Source organism: Barbus barbus (genome assembly GCF_936440315.1).
Source record: "Barbus barbus genome assembly, chromosome: 43".
NCBI lineage: Eukaryota > Metazoa > Chordata > Actinopteri > Cypriniformes > Cyprinidae > Barbus > Barbus barbus.
In genome coordinates, this window is record NC_136721.1 from 14,683,532 (window position 1) to 14,711,441 (window position 27,910).

The following is a 27,910-nucleotide window of genomic DNA, read 5'->3' on the forward strand; positions in this document are numbered from 1 at the left end:
GGAGTCAAAGAAATTGAGGTTTATTTTATTTAATCACGGACGCATCCCTTTCATTAGATTCTCAAGACCCATAGCTAATGCCCCCCAAAACACATTAAATTATATAATTAAAGAAACATTTTAAGTATGTATACAACCGTTTTAGATGCTTTTTCCCTTCAGGAAAAATATAAATAACACTTCTTGCATCAGTCTCTGCAATTTCATTATTAAATGGTGCTTACATTTCATACAGTGCTCTGCAAAATCATGAGCCCACTTAAAAGAAAAGGAAAAAAAATAAATAGTTGAAAGGTGCAGTTTGTTTGTTGCACAATGAACAAATGTACATTAAAAATATATGCATTTCCTTTACACTTTTAGCATTAATGGTGATGGAGAAAACAGCCCCTTTAAAATACTTTAAAAACACCAGTACAATTTTTTTTTTTAAACAATTTAACAATGTCTTCCGGTCATGGGTTGCACATAACCCCTAGTGAAAATTGGAAGCAAAAAAAATATTAAAACATGATTTAACACCAACCATCTGGCATTCTGGGATATTTTCACCACACACTCTAATGACTTTGTGGAAATGACTTCGGAAAATATTAGGGGCAGATTCCAGATTTATTTTGTTCAAAAATAATATTTTATAAGTGGCTTGATTATTGTTCAATGTCCATATAATAAAAAAAAAACGGCATCATATGTACCACTCCAAACATTATCTGTTGCTCTTGGACAGTTCCCATATTTCTTTTTTCTTTTTTTCTGCAGATAGGGGTTAGAATGCACATGCACTTAAAAATTTCCCCAGAAGCCTAAAAGGAAATACTGTCTGTAACAACAACTTGAATTAACAACTAGAATATTGCTGGCCATATCAGACTATAAAAAAAAAAGAAATAATGGAAGTTGAAACCTGATGCTTAATCCAAAAGTCAAGGCAGGCAAAGGCAGATTTATTAGTTTCTATAATAAATAAAACAAGAAGAAAGGGCAAATTCATTAATTTTAAAAGTTTGAGTTAAATACAAATAAGGCAAAATAATTAAAGCTGCCTAAATAATATAAATGGTCCATCCAAGAAAATTAAGTGATCGTCTTATCTTCAATAACAAGTTATTTGTGCATACAGAATTAACAGGCACATTGCATAGAAATAATTCAAATGAACCTCAAATTTACACTTACAAAGTGGGATCTAACCATTTTTGGTAATGTTTTTTTTATGCAATGTTAAACTAGATTTATCCTAACCCTGAAGGCATTTCGAAATCTTATTAAACCATAATTGGTATATCAAATACTGAGAATTGCTATAAATATTGACAATGATAAAGCTTAGTAGTTTATGGATGACGGTCAGTTGAATTTAAGCAGAACATGTCATATATTAAGGATCATTCTCAAATCATGTCTTGTCTAACCTTACTTTTAACCCAATATGTTTTTTGCCCGTTCAAAATCTCCTGACCACATTCAGGTAAAAAAAGCATTATTAGCAATCCGAAAGAGAGAATAAAGTGCAAAAGGTATTCTCATATACAAATATTGTGAAATATGTTTGGCGAATCTTGGTTTCATTAATGCTTCCATAATTAATGATTTTCTCTAAAGAGAAAACTTTCTATGGGTTAATTAAAATCTCTAAAATGAGTAAAAACAGAGAAGAGTAAAACTGCAAAATAGCAGTGGTGAAATGCACTTTAACTTCCTCTTTTGAAGCCCGTTGTCTACATGTACACTGACTGTCAGACATAAATAATAGCCAGCTAATAGGCTAAAATAAAGTGAACGGGACAGAGGAGCTGCTTAGACCAAACAATAAATAAGTGAATAAATAAATAAATATCTTACTGATTAAAACGTCAGATTTTTTTGGATGACGTTTCATAAATCAGTTAACAAAGTTACACAATAATACAACACGGTCTCTATTGCATTATTGTGTATCAACACCATCAAACACATGTACATACATTTACTCAGGGATTGCTATGTGCTACATCAAGATAAAAATCAATAAGCAGAAAATACCTTTTATGAGCCAGGTACAAAAGGGAAAAAAGAAAAAAAAAAAAAAAAACTGGCAGTTGCTGACAATTATTATTACTTCATGATGATTGTCTTACAAAGCAAGTCATACCAGGACTAGAGTGTTTGTTCAGCCTGGTTGCGAAAGCCATTTCATTTTTTTAAACAACCGGAATTAGTAATAGAGAAATCCAAAGAAAACAGCTGGAATGTTGTAGTGTTGAGGGATCCACTCAGGAAAAAAATGCTTTTGTTATGTGAAATCATACGCCTAGGCCTTTAATGGAAGTTAATAAATCTCCTTAGACAGTCTTGTTTGCATTTGAAACACAACTGGTGTTGACTCACAGATCAAATATTTGCATGTTTCACTTTCCATTCAGTTTATAAGGATTATTTGGTTACAACATCCACTGTAGATGTCTACAGAGCTTCTGTGTAGAGTATATTTGTTCAGGTAAAACCAGTTTGTTCTCTTAACGTACCGCTTTTTTTCTCTCTGTGGAAATGTTCCCTGTGAACCTCTCAATCCACCCATGTCTGTTCCATAGCCTTAGTCTCTTATTGCGTATTCATCTTAGTCGCATGGTCAGGCCAAGAAAGAGATCAACAACTTGCTGCATCGGGGAAGAGAATAGTCTGAAAAACGCTTAGAGGATCACGGCTCTGATGGAAGATCTACTGTGGTAGATTTCTTGGGCATTGACAGAATGCTCTCAGCCTCTTCGTACATCTACAAATAAAAAGATTACCACATGTATGCTTAGTAATGAAAAAGTTTTAAAAAACAATCATTATTTTGAAATTCTGTTCATTTATTCTAGTGGCATAGAAATGAACCCAGTTTAATTCCAGAACTGAAAAACAATTTGTAAGGGGTATCTACCATAATATTTTACACAAAGAAAATCTGGGTTCTTGTTCAGTCTAGATTGTAAAAACAGATTAGTTGCAGAAAAATAGCTCTGATTGGATTTGGGCTACAGTGAGAAAAGTTTCATATTACCGGAATGAATTGAACATCTTGAAAGAGCTCCTGAATGAAACGTCGTGAAGCCAGTCTGAACATGCAGTGGGCCAACAAGTATGAAACTTCGGAATACAGACAGATGTCATCAAATGCATAAGGAAACTTTTCCTTGATTCTGCAAGGTAAGAAGTTACAATGAAAGAAAACATGGAAGAAATAAATCTTCCCTCTACTAAGCTTCACTTTTTCATCCATTTTCCCCATTTCATTTTATTCTGCCTCATTAAAATGATCAAAAGGATCAAATAATGTTCAGACAAAGAGTCTTCCAGTTAGAGCAATATTTAGTGAAACCTCTGTTGAAAAATTAATTAGGAAAGCATTTGTTAAATTGAAATCGTTGTGGATGAATTGTCTCCTTACGTGAGGAGTCCGGTTTCATTCCCTTTGGTCCCCACCGAGGAGCTCAGGTTGATGACCAGCCGAAGCACCTCCTTCCTCAGAAGAACACGGCAGGCTGGAGCATCCTCTGGAATATTTTTCACCCCTGGCAGAAAGACAGCATGCGCAGGCATAAAATTAACAATTAATCTGTACGAAACAAAATGCTTGAGAATTGTCTTAATTTTCCAATCTGATTTTTGCCAGCCTGAAGAATTCCTCACCAAGAACAAGCTCGGTGCTGCGTGTGCTGCCACCAGAGCCCTGAGAGACAGCATCGCTGCAGCCAGACACTCCTGAGTACTTAGCCTGAGGCATGACGTCCAGGTTGTGTAAGGACTGATTGCACCATTCTGAGAATGGAGCATCGGGATAGTCTAAAACAGGATTTAGGGTGTGTAAGAACACGAGGAAACTCATTAATGGGATGGTTCACCCAAAAATGAAAATTTGATGTTTATCTGCTTACCCCAAGGGCATCCAAGATGTAGTGACTTTGTTTATTCAGTAGAACACAAACCGTTGCAGTCTGTCAGTCATATAATGGCAGTCAATGGGACCCACGGCTTTGAGAGTCAGAAAATACATAGACATAACCAAATTAAACTCTGCGGCTCGTGACGATACATTGAGGTCTCAAGACACAAAACAATCGGTCTGTGCAAGAAACTGAACAGTATTTATATAATTTTTTACCTCCGATCCACCGCAATGTCCGGAAGCGATCGGTCACGTGTATATGTCACTCTTTGTTTAGATCACTTCCACACAATCGTCTACTATGCTAGTGCACGTTGACACGTCACGTGCTGGCTGTTGTGAACACGCTCGGGACAGTTGGAAATTGTGGTGGATGAGAGGTAAAAAAAAAAATGATATAAATACTGTTCAGTTTCTTGCACAGACCGATTTTTTCGTATCTTGAGACCTCAATGTATCGTCGGGTTTCATTTGGTTTTGTCTGTGTATGTTTTTTTGACTCTCAAAGCCGTGGGTCCCATTGACTGCCATTATATGACTGCAAAGGTTTGAGTTAAAAATCTTCTTTTGTGTTCAACTGAAGAAACAAAGTCACCTACATCTTGGATGCCCTGGGGGTAAGCATATAAAACATCAAATTTTCATTTTTGGGTGAACTATTCCTTGAATTAATGATCTTCTAATATAAGGTAACTACTGTAGTTTACCATGATTGGAGTGAAATGTTGCATGCATCCTCACAGGTATTTAGGGAAATCTGGTCAAAGTGATGTCACCTTTTTCCTATATTCATTTGAATAAACGTGTAGCTTACCTGTGCGGTTTTGTGTGGGAGTGTTTAAATTACACCCAAGCACATAGAGCCCTGCACAGTACAGACAGTTCTCCTCGTTGTGCTCTTGCAGGCCGGTCTCCTCCGCACCCAGCAGCTTGTGCTGGTCTGAACGGCTCACCGCAATCAGCTCCGTGATACTAAGCTGAGATCGCAGAACAGAATGCCTGGATCCTTCACTGGAACCTGAGAAAAGAACAGCATTCAGAATACTAAAAGAGCAGTGAGGCACTAATGCAATGGGAATAGTATACAGAGCTGATTAAATAACACAACCATTCCAGTCTTTACCATCTGCATCTCCCGAGAAGAACTTTGCTGATCGGTCCTCGGACGGTGGACTTGTCCTCTTTTGGAAGTACGGTATGTCTTTAATCTAGTTAGCAACCAAATACAAGTCAAGTCAAGTTTGAGACACAAATTTAGAGTGTGTTTTTGTAATGCCTGTTTACACTTGGTACTGACATGCTTTTCGGACAATCCTATTCCAAGTGGACACCCTTTGGAAGAGGTGACCATTCACTTGAACTTGAAGTCACACTTGAAGTGGTGACCATACACTTGAGATTACAGTTTGAGACAGACTGACCAAGACATTAAATTGGCATGTTAAAGGCTTAGTTCACCCAAAAAAAAGGAAATTTCTGTCATTAATTACTCGTCTCATGTCGTTCCAAACCCATAAGACATTCAATCATTTTCTGAACACAAATGAGGATGTTTCTGATCAAATCCGAGAGCTTTCTGACCCTGCATAGACAGCAACGGAACTGACACATTCAAGGTCCAGAAAGATAGTAAGGACATTGTTAAAACAGTCCATGTGACATCAGTGGTTCAATCGTAATGTTATGAAGCTACGAGAATTCTTTTTACACACAAAGAAAACAAAAATAATGACTTTATTCAACAATTGTTTTCACTCCCGTGCCAGTCTGTGTCACGCATTCATGACAGTATTACAACGCATGCATGTGCATTCCTCTGATGCAAACAAGACGCAGCGCATCTGTGTTCTGTGTCAAACTCATGCATCGTGGTACTCTCGTAAACATGTGACGGAGACTGACACGGAAGAGAAGAAATTGTTGAATAAAGTTATTTTTTGTTAATTCGTTATGGTAATTAGTTATTTTTGTTTTCTTTGTGCACAAAAAGTATTCTTACTTGAAAATAGTAGTTACGTTGCTGTCTATGCAGGGTCAGAAACCTCTTAGACTTCATCAAAATATCTTAATTTGTGTTCAGAAGATGAACGAAGGTCTCACGGGTTTGGAACGACATGAGGGTGAGTAATTAATAACAGAATTTTTATTTTGGGGTGAACTATGCCTTTTAAACCATGTATGAAGAGCAATCTGCCCTGATAGACAAAGTGGGATCAGATCACCAGAGATGGATGATAGTACCAGGTATAAACAGGATCGTAGAGTAGTTAGTAACCTGGAACATGCTGTTGATGTTCATTGGCAGTGCAAGGCCAATGTAGTCATCAGAGTTGCCATATGTGGCACTGGACACCATTGAACGCACTGAGGAGGAGCGCTGCAGGGAGGTCTGACTGATAGGGCTCAGAAGATCCTCCTTATCCAGAGATGCAAAACTCAAAGCCTTGAGAAACCTGTACTCATGCAGATGGGAAGAGATCAGAGAGAAGCGTTTGGAAGAAGGACAACATTGGGAGAGAGAAAATGGTAAGAAAGGAGGTTTGGACATTTTGGAAACTACTTGTGATGATACTGCATTACTGTAGTCTTGCTAGCAGATGATTGGTAGGTTTGTCAATGTGGGAACAGGCTGGTGAAGCGTATTCACATTTCAAAATGAGCAGCCATTTGTCATTAGCTGCATCATGCAAGTACTGTAGGTCAAAAACCTCTACATGCTTCTTGGATCAAATGAGGGAATGCGGCTATTGTGGGAATCGGTTTCAGTCCGTTCACATCAGCAAACTACTTGAAGGAGCATTGTGACAATGGAGACAGGGCGTAGGTAAGAAAGTCTTTAGCACTACATACAATCAATGAGGAATGAGGAAAGTTTACTTCGTCCTACTGTGGGGAGGTAATTTCAAGAAGTAATGGTCGAAGAGTATCAGGTTAAGGTATGGGCTGTGGGAGCGCTAATGAGAAATGAAAAAGGGGGGCAAAGTACGACGAAAAAGAAGCCAAGATGGCCAGGGTTTTTGTATTGTAAAAATGCACTGAAGTGGACGTTCGGACTGAAAAAGGGGAACGTCAGCCCTAGGGATGGTCCACGCACCGTGGCAGCAGAGATCTGCGATGGGACCTGCTTGAACCTTGGCCCAGACATCTGAAGCGCTTTTTAGTATACCTAAGAGGGACCATCAGAAACACACCACATTATTTCCAAAGGGAGCAGTGCTTCCTAAGGGGCTTTTAGGGGTGTCATCTTTATATTATGTGGATGTTAACACTAATGGGGAACTCTAGTGCTAATTTCTTGTCTGATTAACACTGATATTTTTTAATTGATAATATTATGATCCTAGCAGGCTGATAACTAACAGCCACATCACAAAAAGAAACAATATTAAAAGGAAGTCTAAAGAACAACTTCCTCTGTAATGTCTTAACTCCTAATGACTCTTCTGAGAAAGTGACTTTTCTGAGTCAAGACATGTTGAAACGTTTGGAGGAGGACGATAAATGTGGATGCATTCTGCGAATGCTGTGCGAAATAATTGGTGTAAGTGTAAAATTTGACACGAAAGAAACAGTAAAAAAAAAAAAAAAAAAAAAAACAAGGGTCACATAATGACAGAATAGGGAAGAGTTTCACACCATCTGTTGGTCCATCTGCTTTACCTGCGTGGTGTGAGTCTGGAGTCCAGGCTGCCAGTTTTCATAGTGATGGCATCAGTGAAGAGCACGTCTTTGGCAGGCGAGGCAAGCGCCTCGCTATGGGAAAGGGAGGGATGAATGCGCTGCTGCTGTAGTCGTTTGAGGGTAGCATAGCCCAGTGCGTCCCGAGGGCTGGTATACATGAAGCTACAGTCTGTCAGACTTGAAATGGTCGTGACAGAAGGCGATTTAAGGGACTGAGCCCTGCGTGGCAAAGTATGAGAAGAACCTGGTGGCATCAGCAGTACTGAGTTAGATTTGGACAGGGAAAGGTGGTTGGACTGGGGCGTGAGAGAGTGAAGTGTTTTGACAGTTTGAGTGCTAATGACCGTATTGAGGCTAACACAGTCCGTGTCGATGGTGGGAGAGTCCACACCACCCACCGTCTCTCTGGATGGGCTGGAGCTCATGGAGCTGATACCACTAGTGGTCGTGTCCGTGTTGAAACTCTGGCTGCGACTTTTAAACTGAGCCCCACCCCCAGAGGTTGAGCCATCTCCGGCCAGCCTTTCCCGACTGGTCTGCTCTCGGTGGGCGTCTCCAACCCCTGAGCTCCGTTCTGCAGCTTTGTTCAGATGTACCTCCGGCTCCCCAATACTAGATGCGCTGCCCTGAGTTTCCGAAGTCTTGCTGCCTACAAAAGAGGTATCCAGACTAACGCTTGGGCTTTTCGGCAGATGTCCGACAGTAAATCCAGGACTGAAGACATCTCCCTGAACTTGAGAGAATATAGAGGGCTCTGTAACGGTGCGTATCCTTCTTAGGCCTCCTAACGTGGGCTCACCATGGAGTTTACTGCTGCTACCAGTGCCTTTGGGGTCACTGGTACTACGGAGTTTTTTTCCGGAGAGGGAGATGAGGAAGCGGTTTCGGACAAGTCGACTGGAGGCTAGTATGGTGAAGGGGCTGCGGTCCTTTAGAAGTTTGGGCCTGAAGTACAGTGGCTGGTCCTCTGAAAGTTCAGAGCTTTCTAACTTATCATCATCCAGGATGTACATGCCTGAAAAGGAAGCAAGGCATTTTGGCAATTTTACTTTTAGATTATTTTGAGAGTTACCACTAGATTACATTTTCATAGTGTGTGCAGAAAGTGTGTGGTTTGTTTTAAAGTGTGGGTCAAGAAAAGCCTAAACTTTTCCCCTTTTCCAGTTTCTATTCGAGTCAGTATTACTGACTGTGCTTAGCCATCTAAAACCAGTAAGTGGGTAGATAATGATTCATGACTCTTCCTAAGCCATGACGGAAGCACTTCTCAGTATAAAATGTAAGCCCAACCATTCCATTAAGTAAGAAGGATACCTTTTATAGCTGAATCTGGCACATCAAGAGGTGCAATTGAAAACAAAGTTCTAATTTGTTGATGCTTAAGAGTCTGGGAATGGCTTTAAAGACATTTCTAAATATTTGAAGTGAATCACTCCAAAATTCAAAAGATCATTTATAAATAGATAACATTTCACATCACCACAGTCAGTCTAGGCCAGGTTGTCAGATAAATTCAGCCAAGAGCTGACTAAAAGAGTCTATAAGTCTCGTCTTTTTGTCAAAATCAAATTGCATGTGAAAAATTACACAACACATTTACACAACCCTAATACAAGAATGGGAAGGAAAAAGCACCAATAAATTTCATAGAACGAAAGATCGCAAAGCATTTGTGGTGCTAGATAAGCACCATTTGTGCTATTTGCTATACTGTTTTGGTACATTAAAATCATCTTGATCTAAATATACAGTAGTTGAAATAAAGACTGAAATCTAAAAGTGATACTAGGTTGAAGACACCTTCTCAGCAGTATAATAATGCAGTGAGATTCTAAGCTAATAACGATAAATATGAGATGACTAAGCTTCAAATAAGAAGATATGGGGCCCATCTGAAAAGTGGTAAGAAGGACCTCCACCCTAAACCACAGTGTTGCACTGTGGGCCATTAGTCATGTATGAGTAGATGGGTGCAGCACTCACTAGGCTGAGTGGAGTCACTCTCGCTGTTATGTCTAGAGCTGGTGGACTCAGAGTTCAGACTGAGGGTGCTGGGTGCTGAGGACAGGTGGATAAGGGGCTGCTGCTGTTGTTGCTGCTGCTGCTGTAGATTCTGGCTCTGCTCCACCTCATCCGGCACCACAGGCCAAAGCTGTCTGCGATTGTGCCTAACTGCATCCCAACCATGCAGTTTGAGAAGCTCACATCCTTGCTTAGTTTTAGAAATGAGTCCCAGAACATAAAGACATGTCCTGAGAGAGGGGAAATGAAAGGCAATAATTGTGAGAGTAAGGCAAAAAACAAACAAACAAAAAAAAGACAAAAGATCAGCGTGTATAAAAAAAAAAGAAAGAATGCAAGATTGCCAAATAATCGGGGAGGAGGTATGACGCAATTCACAGAGTCATCTAAACCCAGAAAAAAATGGTTTCTGAGAAAATGTTGAAACTATGGATGTGTTTAGCGGGGTTCACTGTAAACTTTCGGTCACTTCATGTCTGGTCACCCAGTTGGGTAAGCTGTGCAATATCTCTGTGCAATAGAAACCAGTAAATGTTGCAATGCAAATGTCTTATTTTTGTCATATTATTTGTGATAACTGGAACCATCCATTTTCTAAAAAAGAAAGCATTGGCTATTTTATATGTTAGCATATAAACTATAACTTCAGATATCTTTTCTTTACAGTTTTTTCTGTTACAGTCACAAAATGAAAGTTTCAGACAACTTCTAAACATTTAGCTGAAATGAGCGCTGGGGAACAAGTGCACTACCCACCTGAATCCTAATTTGTGCATTTGACTTATATCTAAATTTTAAAATTTTTGGCCATATGCAGCCAGGCTGATCCTGAAATCAAGAGCACATACCCTCTAATAGACAGAACCTCACAGTCATGGGCAAGAGCGACGATATCTGGAATTACATTCTCTTCCTGTAGCAGGTTCAGTCCCCAGTTAGATGTGCCAATGTTTCCCTTGAAGCAAGCAGAATAAATGGTTTATACTTAAAAATAATATTAATAATGCTACTGATAATTATTACCACAAAGACAGTAGTGGAAAAAAACTTGACACAGGAAGCATTCTCATAAACCAAGTTCACTATGTAATACTCATTTCATTATACACATAGTGTCCTTATAAACCATAAACCTACACACACACACACACACACACACACACACACACACACAAGCTCACCAGGGCCCAAAGAGCAGCCTTAAGCTGTTTGATGCCATCCCATTTCTCCAGCACTGGGCAGCGCACTGTGTAGCTCAGGTCTGAAACTACATTCTGTTAGAGACAGAAAAGAAGCATTATATGAAGAAATGCTTCACCATCGGGGCCTGTCATAAGTGATTTTAAAACACACACCTGAGCTTCCAGCAAATGACAGCCTGTCTTATCATGTACAAGTTGCCCATACAAATGCACAGGAAGAAAAACATTTGGTCTTTGTAACCTGTAAGAAAAATATTTTTATGGATGACTTCCTTCTAAATCATAATACATGCTACTAATGAATTAAAAACAGTATAAAGTTTCCATGGAAAACCTTTGGTTGCTCCGTCGCACGTAGTTATCTCCATCCACTGGTTTACGGTAAGTAGTGAGTGCTTCATTTAGCTGTTCCTCTACGAGGTCCACATACTTGAGGTTGTATTCCTACAGGGGAACAAAAGTAATTGGACAGAATGGGTACAGCAATTCAAGTATTATAGAAAAATAATAAATACAACCATGCAGAATACATTTTATTGATGTATATACTGTAAACAATCTAAAACACTTTCAACAGTGCGGAATAATGGTAAAATGCATTACCTTCTGCCATTTTTCCAGTTGTTTAGTGACATATCCTCTTTCATTTAGATAGGAGAACCCCTTTGGAATGGACAAAAACCTGGAAATGGATGGAAAAGCAGCTGTTTCTTATGCATATAAGAGCCTTTTCAACTTTACTGTAAGTCAGTTAAACAAAATTTATACAAAATATCCATATTTATACACAGCATTAGTGCTTTAAAAGATAAATGTGGGACAACACAATGGAAAATGCATTGACCAGTGCTGTTGATCTCACATATTAACTAAACTTTTCAGGCAATTGTTTAAAATTTGTTTTAAAAAGATGCTTTGTCAGAGATAATTGAGTTGATAATTGAATTCATTTAAATGGCACGACAAGACTGCTCATGTGATCTCAAAATGATCAGAAAGACTTTTATTCAGCAAGGATGCTTTAAATTATGTCAGTCACGGCATTTATATTGTTACAGAATTTTTCTATTTCAAATGAATGCTGTTCTTTTGAATGTTACATTCACCAAGGAATCCTGAAAAAAATACAAGAAATAAAAAGCAGCACAACTGTTTTCAATGTTGATAATAAGAAATGTGTCTGGAGCACCAATCAGCATATTAGAATGATTTCCAAAGGATCACATGACACTGAAGACTGAAGTTGCTGAAAATTACTATGAGGAAGAAAGATGCAGTGCACCTTCAAACCTCTGTTAAATGGAGAGGTTATACAGGGAATATCTGAGCTTTACCGTAGCAGCAACAGCACACCCTTGTCTCCCAGGTGAGTTAGCGCTGGCTTCATCTGAATCAGAGCATGTAGGTTTGCCTGGGATAACACGATGGTAAAAACAGCAGTCATGTAATTGGACATGTATTCACAAGCCACGATATAACTGTCAATTTTGACCTAGATTCTGGCTGTTTACAGATCTCCATGACAGATTCCTGGAACACAGCTACACTGGCACAGCATAGTCAATTCACAAGTGCCTCCAACGTCAACACGTTTTGTTACATCACCTAGACCGAGCTCAGTTAAATAACATTACTTTCTGCCAAGTTAAACTTCTCAATCTCAATAACATCCTCCTTTTTGCCCTAATGTGTTAACTGACTTCACCTTGTCTTCACAGGCCTCATCCAGTATGTCCAAAGCCTCCACCGAGATGGCCTTGTTGCGGTCGTGTAGTTGAGTCACCAACAGTTCAATACCCCAGTTGCTGAAGAACTCCACATTAGCTCGAAGTAACACCCGCAGATGCTTGGTGGCGTACAACCTGCAGTTCTGTGCCAAAATAACATTCAAGAACTATATTAGAGATCTGTTAGCATAGGGGAATGCTTTTACCAGCATGCTTTGCTAAGCACGGCTAGGTTGTAAGTGTATGGCATTAAGGTAAACACACTCAAAGAGTAGTCGGTCAGTTTCTTACATCAGTGGCAGCAGTGAGGATCTTGGAGAGGATGACTCGTGCTAAGCCATTCCGGCTGTAGTCCAGTGTGGAAATGATCAGCTTCAGAAGATGGTCCTGGTTCTTCAAGGAGCACAGGTTCAGCAGGCTGTCAAAACACATTGAGAAAAAAGGCTAATATTTGAAGATACCAATATATTGTGTACCTCTATATCGTTTCTACAAAGTCCTAAACTAACCATTGGAAGACGCTGCACTTCTCAAGCATCTTAACACCCTGTGGGTGGGCAGAGAGAGTGCCGAGGAAGAGGAAGTAGTGTTGGCTGAGAGTGGTGAGGAGGCCGTTGCTCTGCAGACTACGGTCTGGTTTCAGCCCAGAGGATGAGGACAGCCACTGGACAATGTCCTTCACCAGGTCCTCAAGATACACCTGGCCATCCTGAGAAGACAGAAAAATAGCTCAAAATTGTGTCATCGATCATGTCGTTTTGAAACACACTTTGAGAAACTGTTTGGAAGAAAGTTACATAGGTTAGGAGCCACATGACAGTGAGTAAATAATGGGCAATAAATAATACACTCAGTTCTTTATATCTTTAACTTTTCTTCTCACCTCATCTGACTCCAGAAGGAACTCAATGAACTGACAGCCCACCACCGTTAATTGCCTGGCCTTGCTGTGGTCCAGCTCCAGGTTAGCATACAGCTTGCTGCTAGGCTTGTAGAAGAAGAGCAACCTTCGCACAAACCTGAGAAAGATATTATAAATTTACAGCAATGAATGGATGACAAAAAATATTAGCAATATTTCGAAGACTAGAAAACCGAATTCTACTTACTTGTGCATCTGTTCCTCTTTGTTGTTCCGAAGGTTAGCATTTGGCCACTAAAACAATTAAAAATACCAATTAATAGATACCACGCTGCACATTGTAACTAGATTTTTACATTAAAAAGAAATGTGATTAGTGCTTTATTGCAATACTAATGTAATAATAAAAAAACATTTTGAAAAATTGAAGAAAAAAATATATCAGATATACAGTGGTGTTCCAAAGTCAGTAACAATTTATTAAAATTTATTTAAAAACTGTAAAATTATTCCTGTTATTTCAAAGCTGAATTTTTAGCATCAATACTTCAGTCACATGTTCCTTCAGAAATCATTCTAATAGTCTGATTTGCTGCTAAAAAAACATTATTATTGTTGAAAACAGCTGAGCACAATTTTTTTTAGGTTTCTTTGATGAATAGAAAGTTCAGAAGAACAGAATTTATCTGAAATCGAATTCTTTTGCACCATTATAAATGTCATCACTTTTGATCAATTTAAAGCATCCTTGCAAAATAAAAGTATTAAAGGATTAGTTCACTTTTAAAAAAACTTTTGCTGATAATTTACTCACCCCCATGTCATCCAAGATGTCCATGTCTTTCTTTCTTCAGTCGAAAAGAAATTAAGGTTTTTGATGAAAACATTTCTCCATAAAATGGACTTCAATGGGACCCAAACGGTTCAAGGTCCAAATGACAGTTTCAGTGCAGCTTCAAAGGGCTTTAAACGATACCAGACGATGAATAAGGGTCTTATCTGGCGAAACGATTGGTCATTTCAAAAATAAATAAAAAACGCGTTCGTGACGTCATGTAATACGCAATTACGTTGAAAAGGTCACGCTTGATGTAGGCGGAAGTACCGAGTCAGTGTTGACAAATGTGCGGAAGGAGAACCATATACACATATTCAAATGTGGAAGTCGTGGCCTAATGGTTAGAGAGTCGGACTCGTAATCGAAAGGTTGCGGGTTCAAGTCTCGGGCCGGCAGGAATTGTAGGTGGGGGTAGTGAGTGTCCAGCGCTCTCTCCACCCTCAATACCACGACTGAGGTGCCCTTGAGCAAGGCACCGAACCCACAACTGCTCCCCGGGCGCCGCAGCATAAAATGGCTGCCCACTGCTCCGGGTGTGTGTGTGTGTGTGTGTGCGCATTTGTTCACTACTCACTGCTGTGTGTGTGCACTTGGATGGGTTAAACGCAGAGCACCAATTTCGAGTATGGGTCACCATAATTGACAATACGTCACGACTTTACTTTTTACTTTGTGTCAGTTTATCGTTTAAAATGCCCATTTCGTGTGCGTATCCTGGGTGTTTTAATATTAAAAAGCCTAAAATAAAATTTTGGATTTTACGTCAACCGTGACCTTTTCAACGTAATTGCGTATTACATGACGTCACGAACGCGCATCACAGAACAGAGCAAGGCGAGCATTTGTGCTTCTAAAACTTAAACTTTATTTATTTTTGAAATGACCAATCGTTTCGCTAGATAAGACCCTTATTCATCGTCTGGTATCGTTTAAAGCCCTTTGAAGCTGCACTGAAACTGTCATTTGGACCTTGAACCGTTTGGGTCCCATTGAAGTCCATTTTATGGAGAAATGTTTTCATCAAAAACCTTAATTTCTTTTCGACTGAAGAAAGAAAGACATGGACATCTTGGATGACATGGGGGTGAGTAAATTATCAGCAAAAGTTTTTTAAAAAGTGAACTAATCCTTTAATATCTGTAATCCCCCACCTTGAAATAAAAGCTTTTTATTTCAGATAAATTCTGATCTTTGGATCTTTCTATTCATCAAAGAATCCTGAAAATAAAATTACACAACTGTTTTAAATATTGATAAAAAGGTTTCTTGAACAGCAAATCAGTATATTAGAATGATTTCTGAAGGACCATGTGACATTGAAGACTGGAGTAATGATGCTGAAAATTTAGCTTTGATCATAGGAATAAATTACATTTTAAAATATATTCAAATAGAAAGCAGTTATTTTAAATAGTAAAAATATTTCACAATATTACAGCTTTTGAAATCTCACAGACCCCAAACGTTTAAACGATAACATACACATTTAGCAATGTACACATTTAACATTTAGTTTGCATTTAGCATTTAAAAAAAATAGCAGGATCAAAAACCTTACATTGAGTATGGTACTGATCAGGACCCAGTTCCATTCTAAATTCTGTTTATGATTGAGAATCTGACTGTCTCTGAGGTTCATCATCAGGGCCTCCTCGGTGTCCTAAACAACACAAAAATGCAGATCACATCCAAGCTGAAACATCCAAGAAATGCTTTCCTCCAGTCACCAGCTCATACCTTAATGACAAAAATGTCCCTCTGGGGCCTTAGGTGCTGGTCCCGACAGTAATGAGCAGCCAGCGATTTGCGAATAATGTGGTCCAAGTAAAGACTATTGGGTTTGGGGCCTCGTTTTTTTTTCTCATGAAATCGCTTCAAGTTATTGACAGCAGCACTTGCCCGTCTACAAAACACAACCGAACAGTGCTCCATCAAATCACAGAAATAATCACGTAGCTTTGACATTGTGCTATTTGTGTTGCCAGCTATGTAGGACAAGACAGCAACTCACAGTCTTTTCTCCTGAGGAATGTCAGAAGAAGCAGCCAAATTTATAAGAGTGGGCAGGCAGTGCAGGTGGTGACTATGGGAGTGGGGAAGAATGGTGTTGGCCTGAAAATAAAATGAAAATTATTTATGGTTATATGAGATATAGTCCAAGATTAAGCTGTATTTTCTGTTGCAGTAATTTGAGAATAATACCATATGCAGGAGTTCTCCTAAAAGGATGGTTGCACGCACTGAAATGCTATCATCACTGCTAGTGATCACTTCAACCAGGCCCTGAAAATAAAAAAACATGTTTTTATTTTTTGTCCTTTTTGGAGCTTGATAGTCTTTATACACTTCATTGCATGGAAAAAGAGCAGCATGATCATTCTTCTAAATATCTCCTTTTGTGGCCCATGTAAGAAAGTAAGTCATATGGGTTTAAAACAACACAAAGGGTGAATAAAAAAAAAAATGAACCACAGCTTCTTTTCTTCAAGAATTGTTCATGTTCGGAAAGATGGTGGTGAATCACAATTTTAAAATGGTAAATTACCTCTAAAAGTCCACTGTGGATGAATGCACAAAGTAGCAAGGCGAGATAGTTATCCATCAAATCTGGTCTAGGTGGACAAAGAACACAAACACATGTCAAGACTCTGAAGCTAAATGCATTCAAGGCTGATCTACAGAGGCCTCACTATTTAGCTCAGTTTCAGGGTTAATTAAGCCCAGCAAATGCTCTTACCTGGACCGTGCCCTATGCGGAAGAATTATTTTTGCTTCTGAAGCTACAAATCCATCTGACAGTCTCCAACTGTCCTGAAACCTACTGGGGTCTGGAAAAGGGACAGAGGACATTGTTCCTGTCAGTGTGGGTTGATTTCTGATGTGGTAGATATCTGGAAATGAAGATGTTAATCAGTGCAAGCAGACAGCGGTCGCACTCACCCACACTGAGAAGAGCTTCTATAAAATCTTGTGTCACCACGGGAACAGGGAGTCTGAATATCTCATACATCACCTCCAGAAGACCTCGCTGAGAAGAGAGCGACAGATTGTGATGAAGTACCTCATAATGAGGCTTGAGCACTGACTCAGTAATCACTGTGGTTAATATGTACATCTCATTGTATAATATTTAATATAATATTTAAATTTAAAAAAAACATTTTTTTTAAATTGTAATTAGTATGATTATATTTATTATAAAACATAGACCATTAAAATAAAATCTTACTTTTTTTATATCAATAATTAAAAGGAACACTCCACTTTTTTTGGTAATAGGCTCATTGTACAACTCCCCAAGAGTTAAACAGTTGAGTTTTACCGTTTTTGAATCCATTCAGCCGATCTCCGGGTCTGGCGGGAGCACTTTTAGCTTAGCTTAGCATAGATCATTGAATCGGACGCTCAAAAATGACTAAAGAGTTTCGATAATTTTCCTATTTAAAGCTTGAGTTTTGTGCACCCATGGTATGGCAGCAAATTTCCTTGATTATTACGCCGGAACGAGAGTATACTTCCTAGCCATATCAGCCTAGAAAAGCGTAACTTTTCATTTTCCGTTGGTCTTAGTGCACGATGTAACTACAGAAGAGTCAAGTTTTAAATAGGAAAATTATCGAAACTCTTTGGTCATTTTTGATTACAAAATGCTAATAGTCTAATCCAATTCAATGATCTATGCTAAGCTAAAAGTGCTACCACTAGATTCAAAAACGGTAAAACTCAACTGTTTATCTCTAGGGGAGTTGTAAAAGGAGCCTATTTCCAAAAAAAATGGAGTGCTCCTTTAATCTCAATATTTTGTATGCATTCTAAAGACAATAAATAAGCATTTTTGTAAATATAAGGTTAAAGAACATGTGTGAACTCATTGCAAATTTCTGCAACAGTGCTCTTTACTTGTACTTAGACCCCAAAAAAAAAAAAAAAAAAAAAAAAAAAAAATCAAATCAACAGATTCTATATTTCTGAAACTGTTTCACAGAACATGCAAGAAATACAAAGCCACACCTGCAAATCTGCAACAATTCAATAATAAAATAACATTCTCCACACTTTATGGGCAAACAGTTATTACATATATATAAACTGTAAACATTAATTACACAACTAATAATGTTTTAAAAACACAAAACATATGTACCAAACTTAGTGTTGTAGCTTTTGAAATCAAAAGAACTGGTTGCTTGATTTGCATACTATGTGTTCTGCAAGCATTCTAATTACATCCTTTAACCATACCCTCACTTCCATATTTGGTATACACAGCAGACCAATGAGAGACTGGATTCCAGAGTTGCCTGATTTGCAGAGATTAATGATGCCTGGAAGTACAGTGGGACAAAACAACAGGTTTGGTCTAAGAAGTGCACTCATGAGGAATTTCCATTTAAAAGATGCATGATGCATTACAATATTCATGCAAACAGTTTCTTTTTAGATGCATCATCTTAAGATATGCACTGTTACACAATCAACCTGAAGTATTGACTGAAATCTGGGACTACAAGGATTCCAGAGAAAGCCTCGCAGTTTTTCACAAAATTTAAAAGGCATTGCTTACCTGACCAAGAGCGAAGGGAAGCAACAATTGACATCTTACTGGCCAGAAATCGAGCTTCCCGGTCTTCTCTGTAGAAAGAAATACCACACATTCATACATGCAGCATATAAAAGTTGCATGCTTGTGTCACCAATAGCAAAATCTACTTTGAAAGACCTTAAAGCAGCACACTCACTTGAGTTGACCCTCTGCTGTGTCTGGATTGTGTCTGTAGTGAAAGTCTGTGTAAGGTGCCAGGATTTGCTGAAAAAATAAAAGTAAAACTTTACTAAACACCTTGTAAAATAGTTTTTACCAAATTTGCATAAAGCATATAAATGTCATATAGCAACATAAAATGTAAGGTTGAATTAAGGACAAACTAACAGGACGAAAGGAATAACAAAATAAAATTGCAGCAATGTTATTTAATTTAATTATTTATAATAACATTTTATAGAACAAATAATAATTAAAACAATGATGGAACATGAAATAATAAAATTTCTGATGGGTAATTGTTGAAGACAGATCTAAACCTCAAGCTCCACATCAGAGCGAACGTATTGCCGTGTATGTGGGTGATTGAGCAGGTGCAGGATGGTGGTCATCAGAGCCTCATTGATGCGACTGAGCTGGCAGTCGATTACATTCTTCAGGATGGTGCTGAGACCACCCCTCTTGGCCACAATCTCAGGATTCTCCAGTGCTGCACACACAAACATGGACATTCATGAGGTCAATGTACACATTCACGGATTGATACGGTACAGTTCACCGGTCAGTCTGCAAACCTACCAAGTTCACAGATAATGGCGATGCAGGCACGAACCATACGGTCCCGCTCCTGCGGTCCATCGTTACCCACAGCTATGAGGGAGTTTGTGATTGAACTTGGGAAGAGCAGGGCGTTCACTGTGATCATCTGGAAAATCATTGTAAAAACACTTACACCCACACTTCCATCCATGACAAAAAGAACACTGAACATTGTTAAAGAAATGGGTCAGTCTACATTGTGAGGACATAATGGTTTGCTGCAGAGTTCATTTTATTCAAGTGCAACATGGAATAATAGAATGAGATTCTACTATCCAGGGCAGAAACATATAAACTATAAAATTAAATCAAATGGGAAAAATTTAAAATAATAATACTGGGGCCAGCATTTATCATAGTTTATTTATTTGTTCAGAATACATAGGTTGGTAAATGGAATTTTGGTAGCAAATAAATTCATCAGATATTGTGTGCAAGACAACAGCTGCAGGATAAAATAAAATAAAAATCTAGATTAAAATCTAATATAAAGATTAAATTAAAGGGGTCATATAACTATAAATAACATTCTTTGGCGTATTTGGTGTAATGTAACGTTCTTATGCGGTTTAAAGTTAAAAAATACATTATTTTCCACATACTGTACATTATTGTTGCTCCTCTCTGCCCCGCCTTTCTGAAACGCGCCGATTTTTACAAACTCATCGTTCTGAAAAGCGCAGTGTGCTCTGATTGGCTAGCTATCCAGTGCATTGTGATTGGCTGAATACCTCAAGCGTGTAACGGAAATGTTACACCCCTTACCATATTTGGAAGCACACAGCGTCTCCACGACATGGCAGCTGCGGCAACAGCGAGAATAAAAATTATGCCTTCTTTCTGTGTGTAAACATTTGGGCGGTGTTATGCAAATCTTCCAACACAGTGATGTAAATATGTGGGGGCGTGTTTAAATGAGGCGTTTTAGGAAGGTGTGGACGAGTCTTAACTTTTATAAAGAATATCTCTTTGGGTTTGAGACTTTAGTCTTTGCAACTTATCTTATATATGCACAAACAGCTTGTAACACTCCAAAGACAAAAGAAAACTTGATATCGCATCATATGACCCCTTTAAAGGGTTAGTTCACCCCAAAATGAAAATTGTGTCATTAATTACTCACCCTCATGTCGCTTCAAACTCGTAAGACCTTCGTTCATCTTCGGAACACAAATTAAGATGTTTTTAATGAAATCGGAGAGCTTTCTGACCCTCCATAGACAGCAACACAACTGAAATGTTCCCAGGTCCAGAAACGTAGTAAATACATCGGTAAAACAGTCCATGTGACATCAGTGGCTCAACTTCAAGTTTTGCGACGCTACGAAAATACTTTTTTTTGTGCAAAGAAAACAAAAATAACAATTTACTCAACCATTCTTCTCCTCCGAGTTACGATGTAACTCTGGGTCTGGGAATATTTCAGTTGTGTTGCTGTCTATGGAGGGTCTGAGAGCTCTCCAAATTCATCAAAAACATCTTCATTTGTGTTCTGAAGATGAAAGAAAGTCTCATGGGTTTGGAACGACATGAGGGGGAGTAATTAATAGCAGAATTTTCATTTTGGGGTGAACTAACCCTTTAATTATTTTAACAGGACTCCTGTGATTTTTTTCATTATTGAACACAATAAAACAACAGGAAGTGTTCACATCTCACCTTTCTCACCAGTCGGAGTGCTTGTGTGCGTTCCACCTCATTACTCTGCTGGATGTCAATGCACCTACAGGTCAAAAGGTCACATTAGCCAACATTATGTGAACCAGTCAACATTAGTAGTCAATGCAGTGAAATGCTTCTCAAACCATAATAACAGCTGCACTGGGGAAGCGGAGTATTACCTCTAAATGCATTTTAATTGATTAATTTTCCTATCCAAGATCTGACTCGCTGGGTGTTCAGACAGGACAGAGGAAGTAGCACATCCATACAGTACCACCACATCAAAATGACCTTAACTGGACTTGACTAGCTCTTCACATGAACGCTCCTCCTCTCTCCCTGTCACATGATCCACAACTCACCATGAATTAGCATCAAGTCTTGTTTCTGGTGGAAATAGTTAGTCCTTATCCCACAATCCCTAGCTCAGAACTAAACTGCTGAAATGACTGGCTTGCATACAGTACTATGAAAACATGTCACACAGACCTGGCAATCAGGTAATCCACCTGGAGCCGGAGCACTTTCTGAAGGATATTACTGTCTCGGATGAGGTAGCGGAGAGCACGCAAACCAGCCGCTCGCACCTCCTTAGCCTCATTGAGCAGCGCCAACCTGAGGCTGTGAAAGAAACAGAAACGACAGCATGAGACATGAATTATTTAACTTAAGTAATGTCACTTAATTCAAAGTAAACCAGGACATTCAATGAAAAATAAGGTTTTATATATTTTTTATGCTCAGACATAAAACAAGATAAGTAATTTCAGAGGTGGACAAAGTCATTTCATTTCATTTAAAAATTATGAAAAAGCTAAAGATTAATTGTGCATGGGAACCTTTACTAGAAAAAACTCCCCAAATAGATTCTATTTTATACACTACTGTTCAAAAGTTGTTTATGTTTTTAAAAGAAGTCTCTTACACTCATCAAGGCTGCATTTTTTAAAATACAAACTATAATATTCTTAAACTATGTAATATTCTATTACAATTTAAAATAACTCTTTTCTATTTGAATATGTTCCAAAATGTTCCTGTGATTCCTGCGATGAGAATGCTGAATTTTCAGGCAGCCGCTATTCAGTGTCACACTCATCCTTCAGAAATCATTGTAATGTGCTGATTCGGTACTTAAACATTTGTTATTACCAATGTTGAAAACAGTAGTGCTGCTAAATTTTTTATTTGTTTTTGTGAAAACAAATGGATTTCCTTTTCAGGATTCTTTGAGATATATATATATATATATATAAAAAGAATATAATTTATTTGAAATAATCTTTTGTGATATAAAAATGTCTTTGCTGTCACTTTTGATCTTCTGTTTTATTTAGTTCAAAATCATATAATTTAATTTCTTAAAAATAATTTTATAATTTACATCAAATAACTGAAAAAACCCTTTGCTCCAACCTTACAACTTTAATCTAATGCTTTTTTTGCTCTATGACTCACCATATGATAATTTCTTCATGGGTAAAGCCAAACTTTTCCTCGGAGTGCCCAACGTTGCAGAGCAGCTGTATTGAAGACATAAACAAGCACTTATTCATTTTACTTGGCAACAAGTAGAGACATCGATGACTCTATTTGTATTCAAATTCTGCTGAAACACTGCAGGGTATTTCACACGGAGCAAAAACACGCCCAAGTTCAAAGAATTGGAGGGTATGTTTTTCTTAACCTCAGGTGATTTATACACTTCATGGCATGGCAAAGCCTGTTCGACTGATCGTCTGCTGAAATATGACAATACTGTCAGCAAACTGATAATTAGCAAAGTGATAATTCACCTGAAGTGGAGAATATGAACCAGTTATGATTTCCAGTTAAGGTTATCAAATACATAGAGAAAAAAAAAAAGAAGCAGTTTTCCCTTTCAAGTTTTCCCTTTTTTCTACGGTCAGTGCCACCTGTGACAGGTCAACTAGAAACAAAATAAAACCACATGAAGTGAACTGCATTTTTACATTTTCTGTACTGGTAATAGTAATGCCACAGAGCCATCTCTCAAGAGTTTCCATCTCTTTTTAAAGCCTGGCAAGCACATATGCAACTCGCTTTGGCTGTGAACCACAAAACATGAACATATCCTCAGCCTTACACCTTCAGTCTTGTACTTGTTCTGTGGCAGCTGGCAGGCATCAGAAGATTGAACTTGAACGATCTGGAAAAGATTATATTTGTACTGCCGCACTTACCCCGTTTATGTTAAAATGCAAAACTGAACCAGATTCAGCACTTCAGTACTTTGAGAGCATCTGAGCTCGGGTTAATTCCTTAGGTCTGCTCAGATGCTTTTATTTTAGGCCAGATCCTGTAAGTGTAGGGCAGAAATGCCCTCAGGCCTCGACTGACGGAAGCCATAAAGTACTCTGTTTACGCCATTTTACCAAACACCAGTAAGTATTCACATGCAGGACTCCTGTGTTGTAATACCAAACAGATGTACCAGATTCAGCAGGCTGCATTAGGGATAGGCAGGATTTTCAACTAGTTTTTTCAACAACTGACTAGTTGATTAGTAGTTAATTATTTTACCATACATACACATAGCTATAGTGCTGGGCAGACTGACCAAAAATCTTTATCAAGGTTTTTCTAGGATTCTGCTGATTTCACGGTTTATCATGGTTTCTCATTCATATAACTGTGCCTTTATATAAATGACAAAGCATGAAACAGTTACAGAACTACTGCATTTTAATCACGATCCAAACAAATATGCTACATATAATATTATACTTTTTAAAGTCAATTAGTTTGCATGATTTCAAAATTTAAAGCAAAAACAGAATGGTCTGGCCTTTGCTTTGTGAAATTATGCCACATAAAACATCTACACGAAACAAATCGCAGATGAACTGAATGAAAATGCAAATTCACTCTTTGACAGCAGGTGGCGCTTATGGAACTTATGGCCATACGTCGTTTCCTTGGTTACTGCTGTAAACAAAGCAGTGCTGTACTTTTAAATACTACATTAATATGCATTATTATGGAGTCAAGATGAAAAGAAAACACCATCTAAACGTCTGAAGACAGTCAGTTCCCCTCAGAGATACGCATCCATTCCAGAGATACGTGTACATTCATAAAAATCCCCACCTCAATTCAGAAGCTTATTTATAATTTTCTTCCAATATTTTGCGCAGTGTGAATGCTACAGTATTTACTCCTCTTTGCTTTCATCTTCAGCATCTCTGGCTTCTGTTAAAGGTGGTTTACTGTTGGTTTATTTGCCCAGTTGTGTCAGAATGTTTTCTAACCATTACTCAGAAGTTTGTGCAGTTAACAGTGTTGCCAAGTCTGTGGTTTTCCAGCAGCGACTTTATCACTGTTGCCGTGAGTTGTTTTTCATGTCCCCGTTTTACCAGGGGAACCCCACCATAAAATTTTACCCCCCTGGAATGTGATTTTTACCGCCTGGTATACCGTTTGAACTGGTATATCACCCAGCACTAAATATGTAAAATAGCTTTAACATTTTTAGCAGCTGTTTTTGTACAAAAAAAAAATTGTGTCTGACCTTAATTATTCAAGGAATTATGACTCACCTAAAAATGAAAATTCTGCCAACATATCTTTCCAAACACGAGTATCTTTTTTCTGTGGGAAAATAAAGAAGATATTCTAAAGAATGTTGGTTACTAAACAGTTTCAGTTTTCAAATGACTTCCACTGTATTTTGTGTTTATACTATGCAAGTCAATGAAAAACAAAACTATTTAGTTACCAAAATTCTTCACAATATCTTTTTTTGTCTTCCACAGAACTCTCTTACAGGTTTGGAATGATATGAGGTTCAGTAAAAGATGACCGATCCCTTATCGAAAGTGCACTAACCATTCAGACAACCTAAAACTAGTCATATGTATAATTCTTTAGGGCTTGCCCTGCAGTATCAGCATGAAAATGTCCTAAAAAGTCAGGATTTATCAACATTGATTCCTGCATTCCCTGGTCCACTGCAACTCCTGATCCATTCTTGAGATGACAAACCTTGATGAAGTTGTTCAGGTGGCCGAGTTTGCGCATATTCGAGACTCCTTGCTGTTTGGCCACATTCTGGAGGATCTCTCGCATGTTCTCAGAGGGGTCTGGAAAAAAAATGATTGAGTTGTGACGTCATCAGAGAAACAGGGATGGGAAAACAAAGATATAATGTTCTTCCAGTAACAGCGTGAAGTTACCGCACCATTTCCATTATTGTTATGCTACAACCACAAAAAGCAGAGAAGTGCTTTATGGGATGAAATCAAGCATACATCAGTTAAATTAGTAAGCACACAAAAGCAGAGTGTTTTTGCTAGACACAGTGGGACTTCCTGACATCATCTCACATAACAAATTCTCATAAATAACACCCCATGCTCAGTTTAGTAAGGAAGTCTTAGCATGCATCAAAAAACAGTGATAAGTTTCCAACAGTGAATCATCAACAGCAAAGAGCTGACTTCTCAACACAACAAAGTACAATCTGTAAAAGTTATGGGAAACCAGTTCCAGTTATGGAGGTTGTTAGCTATTTTACTTTTATATATTTATTTTCAACCCAAAAAGTAAATAAATAAAACAATAATTGCAGGAAAGAGGTATTTGCTCCTCTTATAAAGTAGGTACAATAAAATGAACATTAGTGTTTAATATTGTGCAAAACCAGCTAGCATAAATACAGACACTCAAAGATACTACAAACAGCACTCTTTACGACTTATTTCCCCCATGTTCAGTCATCTGCACCAAAACAAAACAAAATCCACAAATATTCCACAGACTTTCATACGGGAACCAAAAACAGTGAAGCTTAGGTCTGGTCTAAATACAGGTAGTCTGCCATTCAAAGGTTTGGGGTCAATAAGAGGGTTTTTTTTGACACTGAAGACTGTCAAAATTCAGCTGTGCCATCTCAGGAATAAAGTACTTATTAAAATATATTAAAACAGAAAAGGTTATTTTAAATTGTAATAATTTTTCACAATATTACTGTTTTGTTGTATTTTATATTACATAAATGCAGTGCTAGCCTTCATTTTTGTTTTTTAAAGTGACCCCAAACTTTTTAATGGTGGGTATTAGCAGGAATTCATGACTGGAATACAAGTTCTGGATTAATACTATCTGAGCTCAGGAAACCAAGACAACATTTTCTGACTCAAGTTACAAAATCTAGCCAGTTTAACATTAACGCCTAAGCCTTTGGAAGCATCCAGAAAAGGCCATCCACACAGAGGTCATACGGGCAAAACAGCCTCGAGGTTAACCTATCAGCAATGACAGCACACGATCATGATCCTGCAACTGCTAATGAGCAGCTAGTGTCCCTCCAGACACTCAATGACAAACAATACTAAAGCTATATTTAGCAATACTGTTAACAAAGCATATAAATAAATCCATTACAGTATGGAACAAAACCGCACAAATCAGCAAAGAACATGCGAGTAAAACCTGTGTTATGATCACGAGGGTTAAGCACCCCCTGAATTCATACTTGTTTCTGCAGGATTTTGTGTTTAGCCCAAAGACAGGCAACTTTAACAGCAACCTTAATGCTAAATAAAACTTCTGGTCTTGTGCACAGAATAAATCAATAAAAATTAATATATGTACACAATGAACTGTGACATTTTCAATTAAGATTTTGAAGTGTTTGTTGAGCTCATTGCTAGTCATGTTAAATAATGTTACCAAATGAAAAGTCTTATCCAAAAAAAAAACAAAAAACAGAATTAATTTAGAAGTATAACTGCATTAAACTGGACGTCAGCTGACATATTTAAAATATAAATAAAATGGTATTACAAAAAAAGTTAATTTTGCATGATTTCTTGCTGCAGCTGTTGTTTTGGTCCTTAATGTTACACCCTTTGGACCCTACAGTCCTACAATGCTGGACAGAAGAGATACATATTTCATGCAACCATTACATAATACTAAAAAGCATTCGACACCTCTAAGTAACACCATATGTTTTTCTCTGCATTTAAGTATTGTATACTTATATACAAGAGCATACACAGTGTACGGATCTATATGTTGCCTTAGTTTAAGGCTGTGTCTCAAAACCAAGCGCAGCAAGCATTTTGGGGCATCATAGGTGGGTTTGGCACCCGCGAGGCTGACATCCCAAACAAGACTACGATGCCCAGAAATGCTGTCTAGGTAGGGAGTTCACTAGGTTCATCTGACTTAACTTACCTCTTGTGAGATCGAGAGGTACATTTTCTTCCCCACTGTCATTCCGCCCTGTGTATGAAAGATAAAATAAGAAATTGAGATAGGGAAGCTTGGGGTAGCTGATGAAGACTGCATCATATTATCCTGACGGATCTGTTAATCGGCCGAGCAGAGTAAGCTTATCTCACCTCGCATCCGTATACTTCGGATAGGACGGCCTCGGATGCTGACCGCCATCTTTAGCAGACACATTCACAACACCGGAAACCTCGAGGAATATCGCGAGAACCGGGCTTTTGAGCAAACTGTTGTGTCTGCATTTCTACATGTCCGTCTGACATAATAAATAATAATAAATTTGTAATACATTTTTAATAAAAAAGTAATAAATTAATAATTTTTTATACACAATGCATAAAGCAATTATGATACTAATGTAAAATTAATTTAAAAAAAAA

The 27,910-nt window shown here is 38.1% G+C and overlaps 1 protein-coding gene across 2 annotated transcripts; it reads right to left on the reverse strand.

Annotated features, from left to right (window-relative positions):
• Positions 1-4: 4 nt before the first annotated feature.
• Positions 5-27,714, reverse strand: LOC306862380 (rapamycin-insensitive companion of mTOR-like). Of its 2 annotated transcripts, XM_079405165.1 has the most exons (38): positions 27,641-27,714; positions 27,474-27,521; positions 25,275-25,372; positions 22,728-22,792; positions 21,759-21,890; positions 21,267-21,330; positions 19,587-19,713; positions 19,328-19,497; positions 18,985-19,052; positions 18,810-18,877; positions 18,488-18,570; positions 17,186-17,273; positions 16,983-17,073; positions 16,791-16,857; positions 16,448-16,528; positions 16,257-16,357; positions 15,983-16,148; positions 15,804-15,905; positions 13,655-13,701; positions 13,429-13,564; positions 13,055-13,254; positions 12,837-12,963; positions 12,524-12,688; positions 12,153-12,229; positions 11,422-11,500; positions 11,153-11,262; positions 10,972-11,059; positions 10,798-10,890; positions 10,465-10,571; positions 9,578-9,846; positions 7,574-8,609; positions 6,189-6,366; positions 5,037-5,121; positions 4,728-4,931; positions 3,658-3,810; positions 3,416-3,539; positions 3,029-3,167; positions 5-2,755 (listed from the first exon to the last, which is right to left on the reverse strand). In XM_079405165.1, the coding sequence occupies exons 1-38, from the start codon at positions 27,702-27,704 to the stop codon at positions 2,681-2,683; spliced, it is 5,175 nt and encodes a 1,724-aa protein (XP_079261291.1). In that variant the 5' UTR covers positions 27,705-27,714; the 3' UTR covers positions 5-2,680. The 2 variants fall into 2 exon arrangements, with proteins under 2 accessions (XP_079261291.1, XP_079261292.1); XM_079405166.1 differs by lacking the exon at positions 3,658-3,810.
• Between the last annotated feature and the right edge of the window lie 196 nt (positions 27,715-27,910).

Coding starts and splice junctions, on each gene's coding strand:
- LOC306862380 (XM_079405165.1), bottom strand. CDS start 27,704: ATGTGTCTGCTAAAGATGGCGGTCAGCATCCGAGGCCGTCCTATCCGA. Junction 12,689..12,836: donor TCCTCACTGCTGCCACTGAT/GTAAGAAACTGA, acceptor ATTTTGGCACAG/AACTGCAGGTTGTACGCCAC. Junction 12,230..12,523: donor ATGAGGCCTGTGAAGACAAG/GTGAAGTCAGTT, acceptor GTGTTATCCCAG/GCAAACCTACATGCTCTGAT.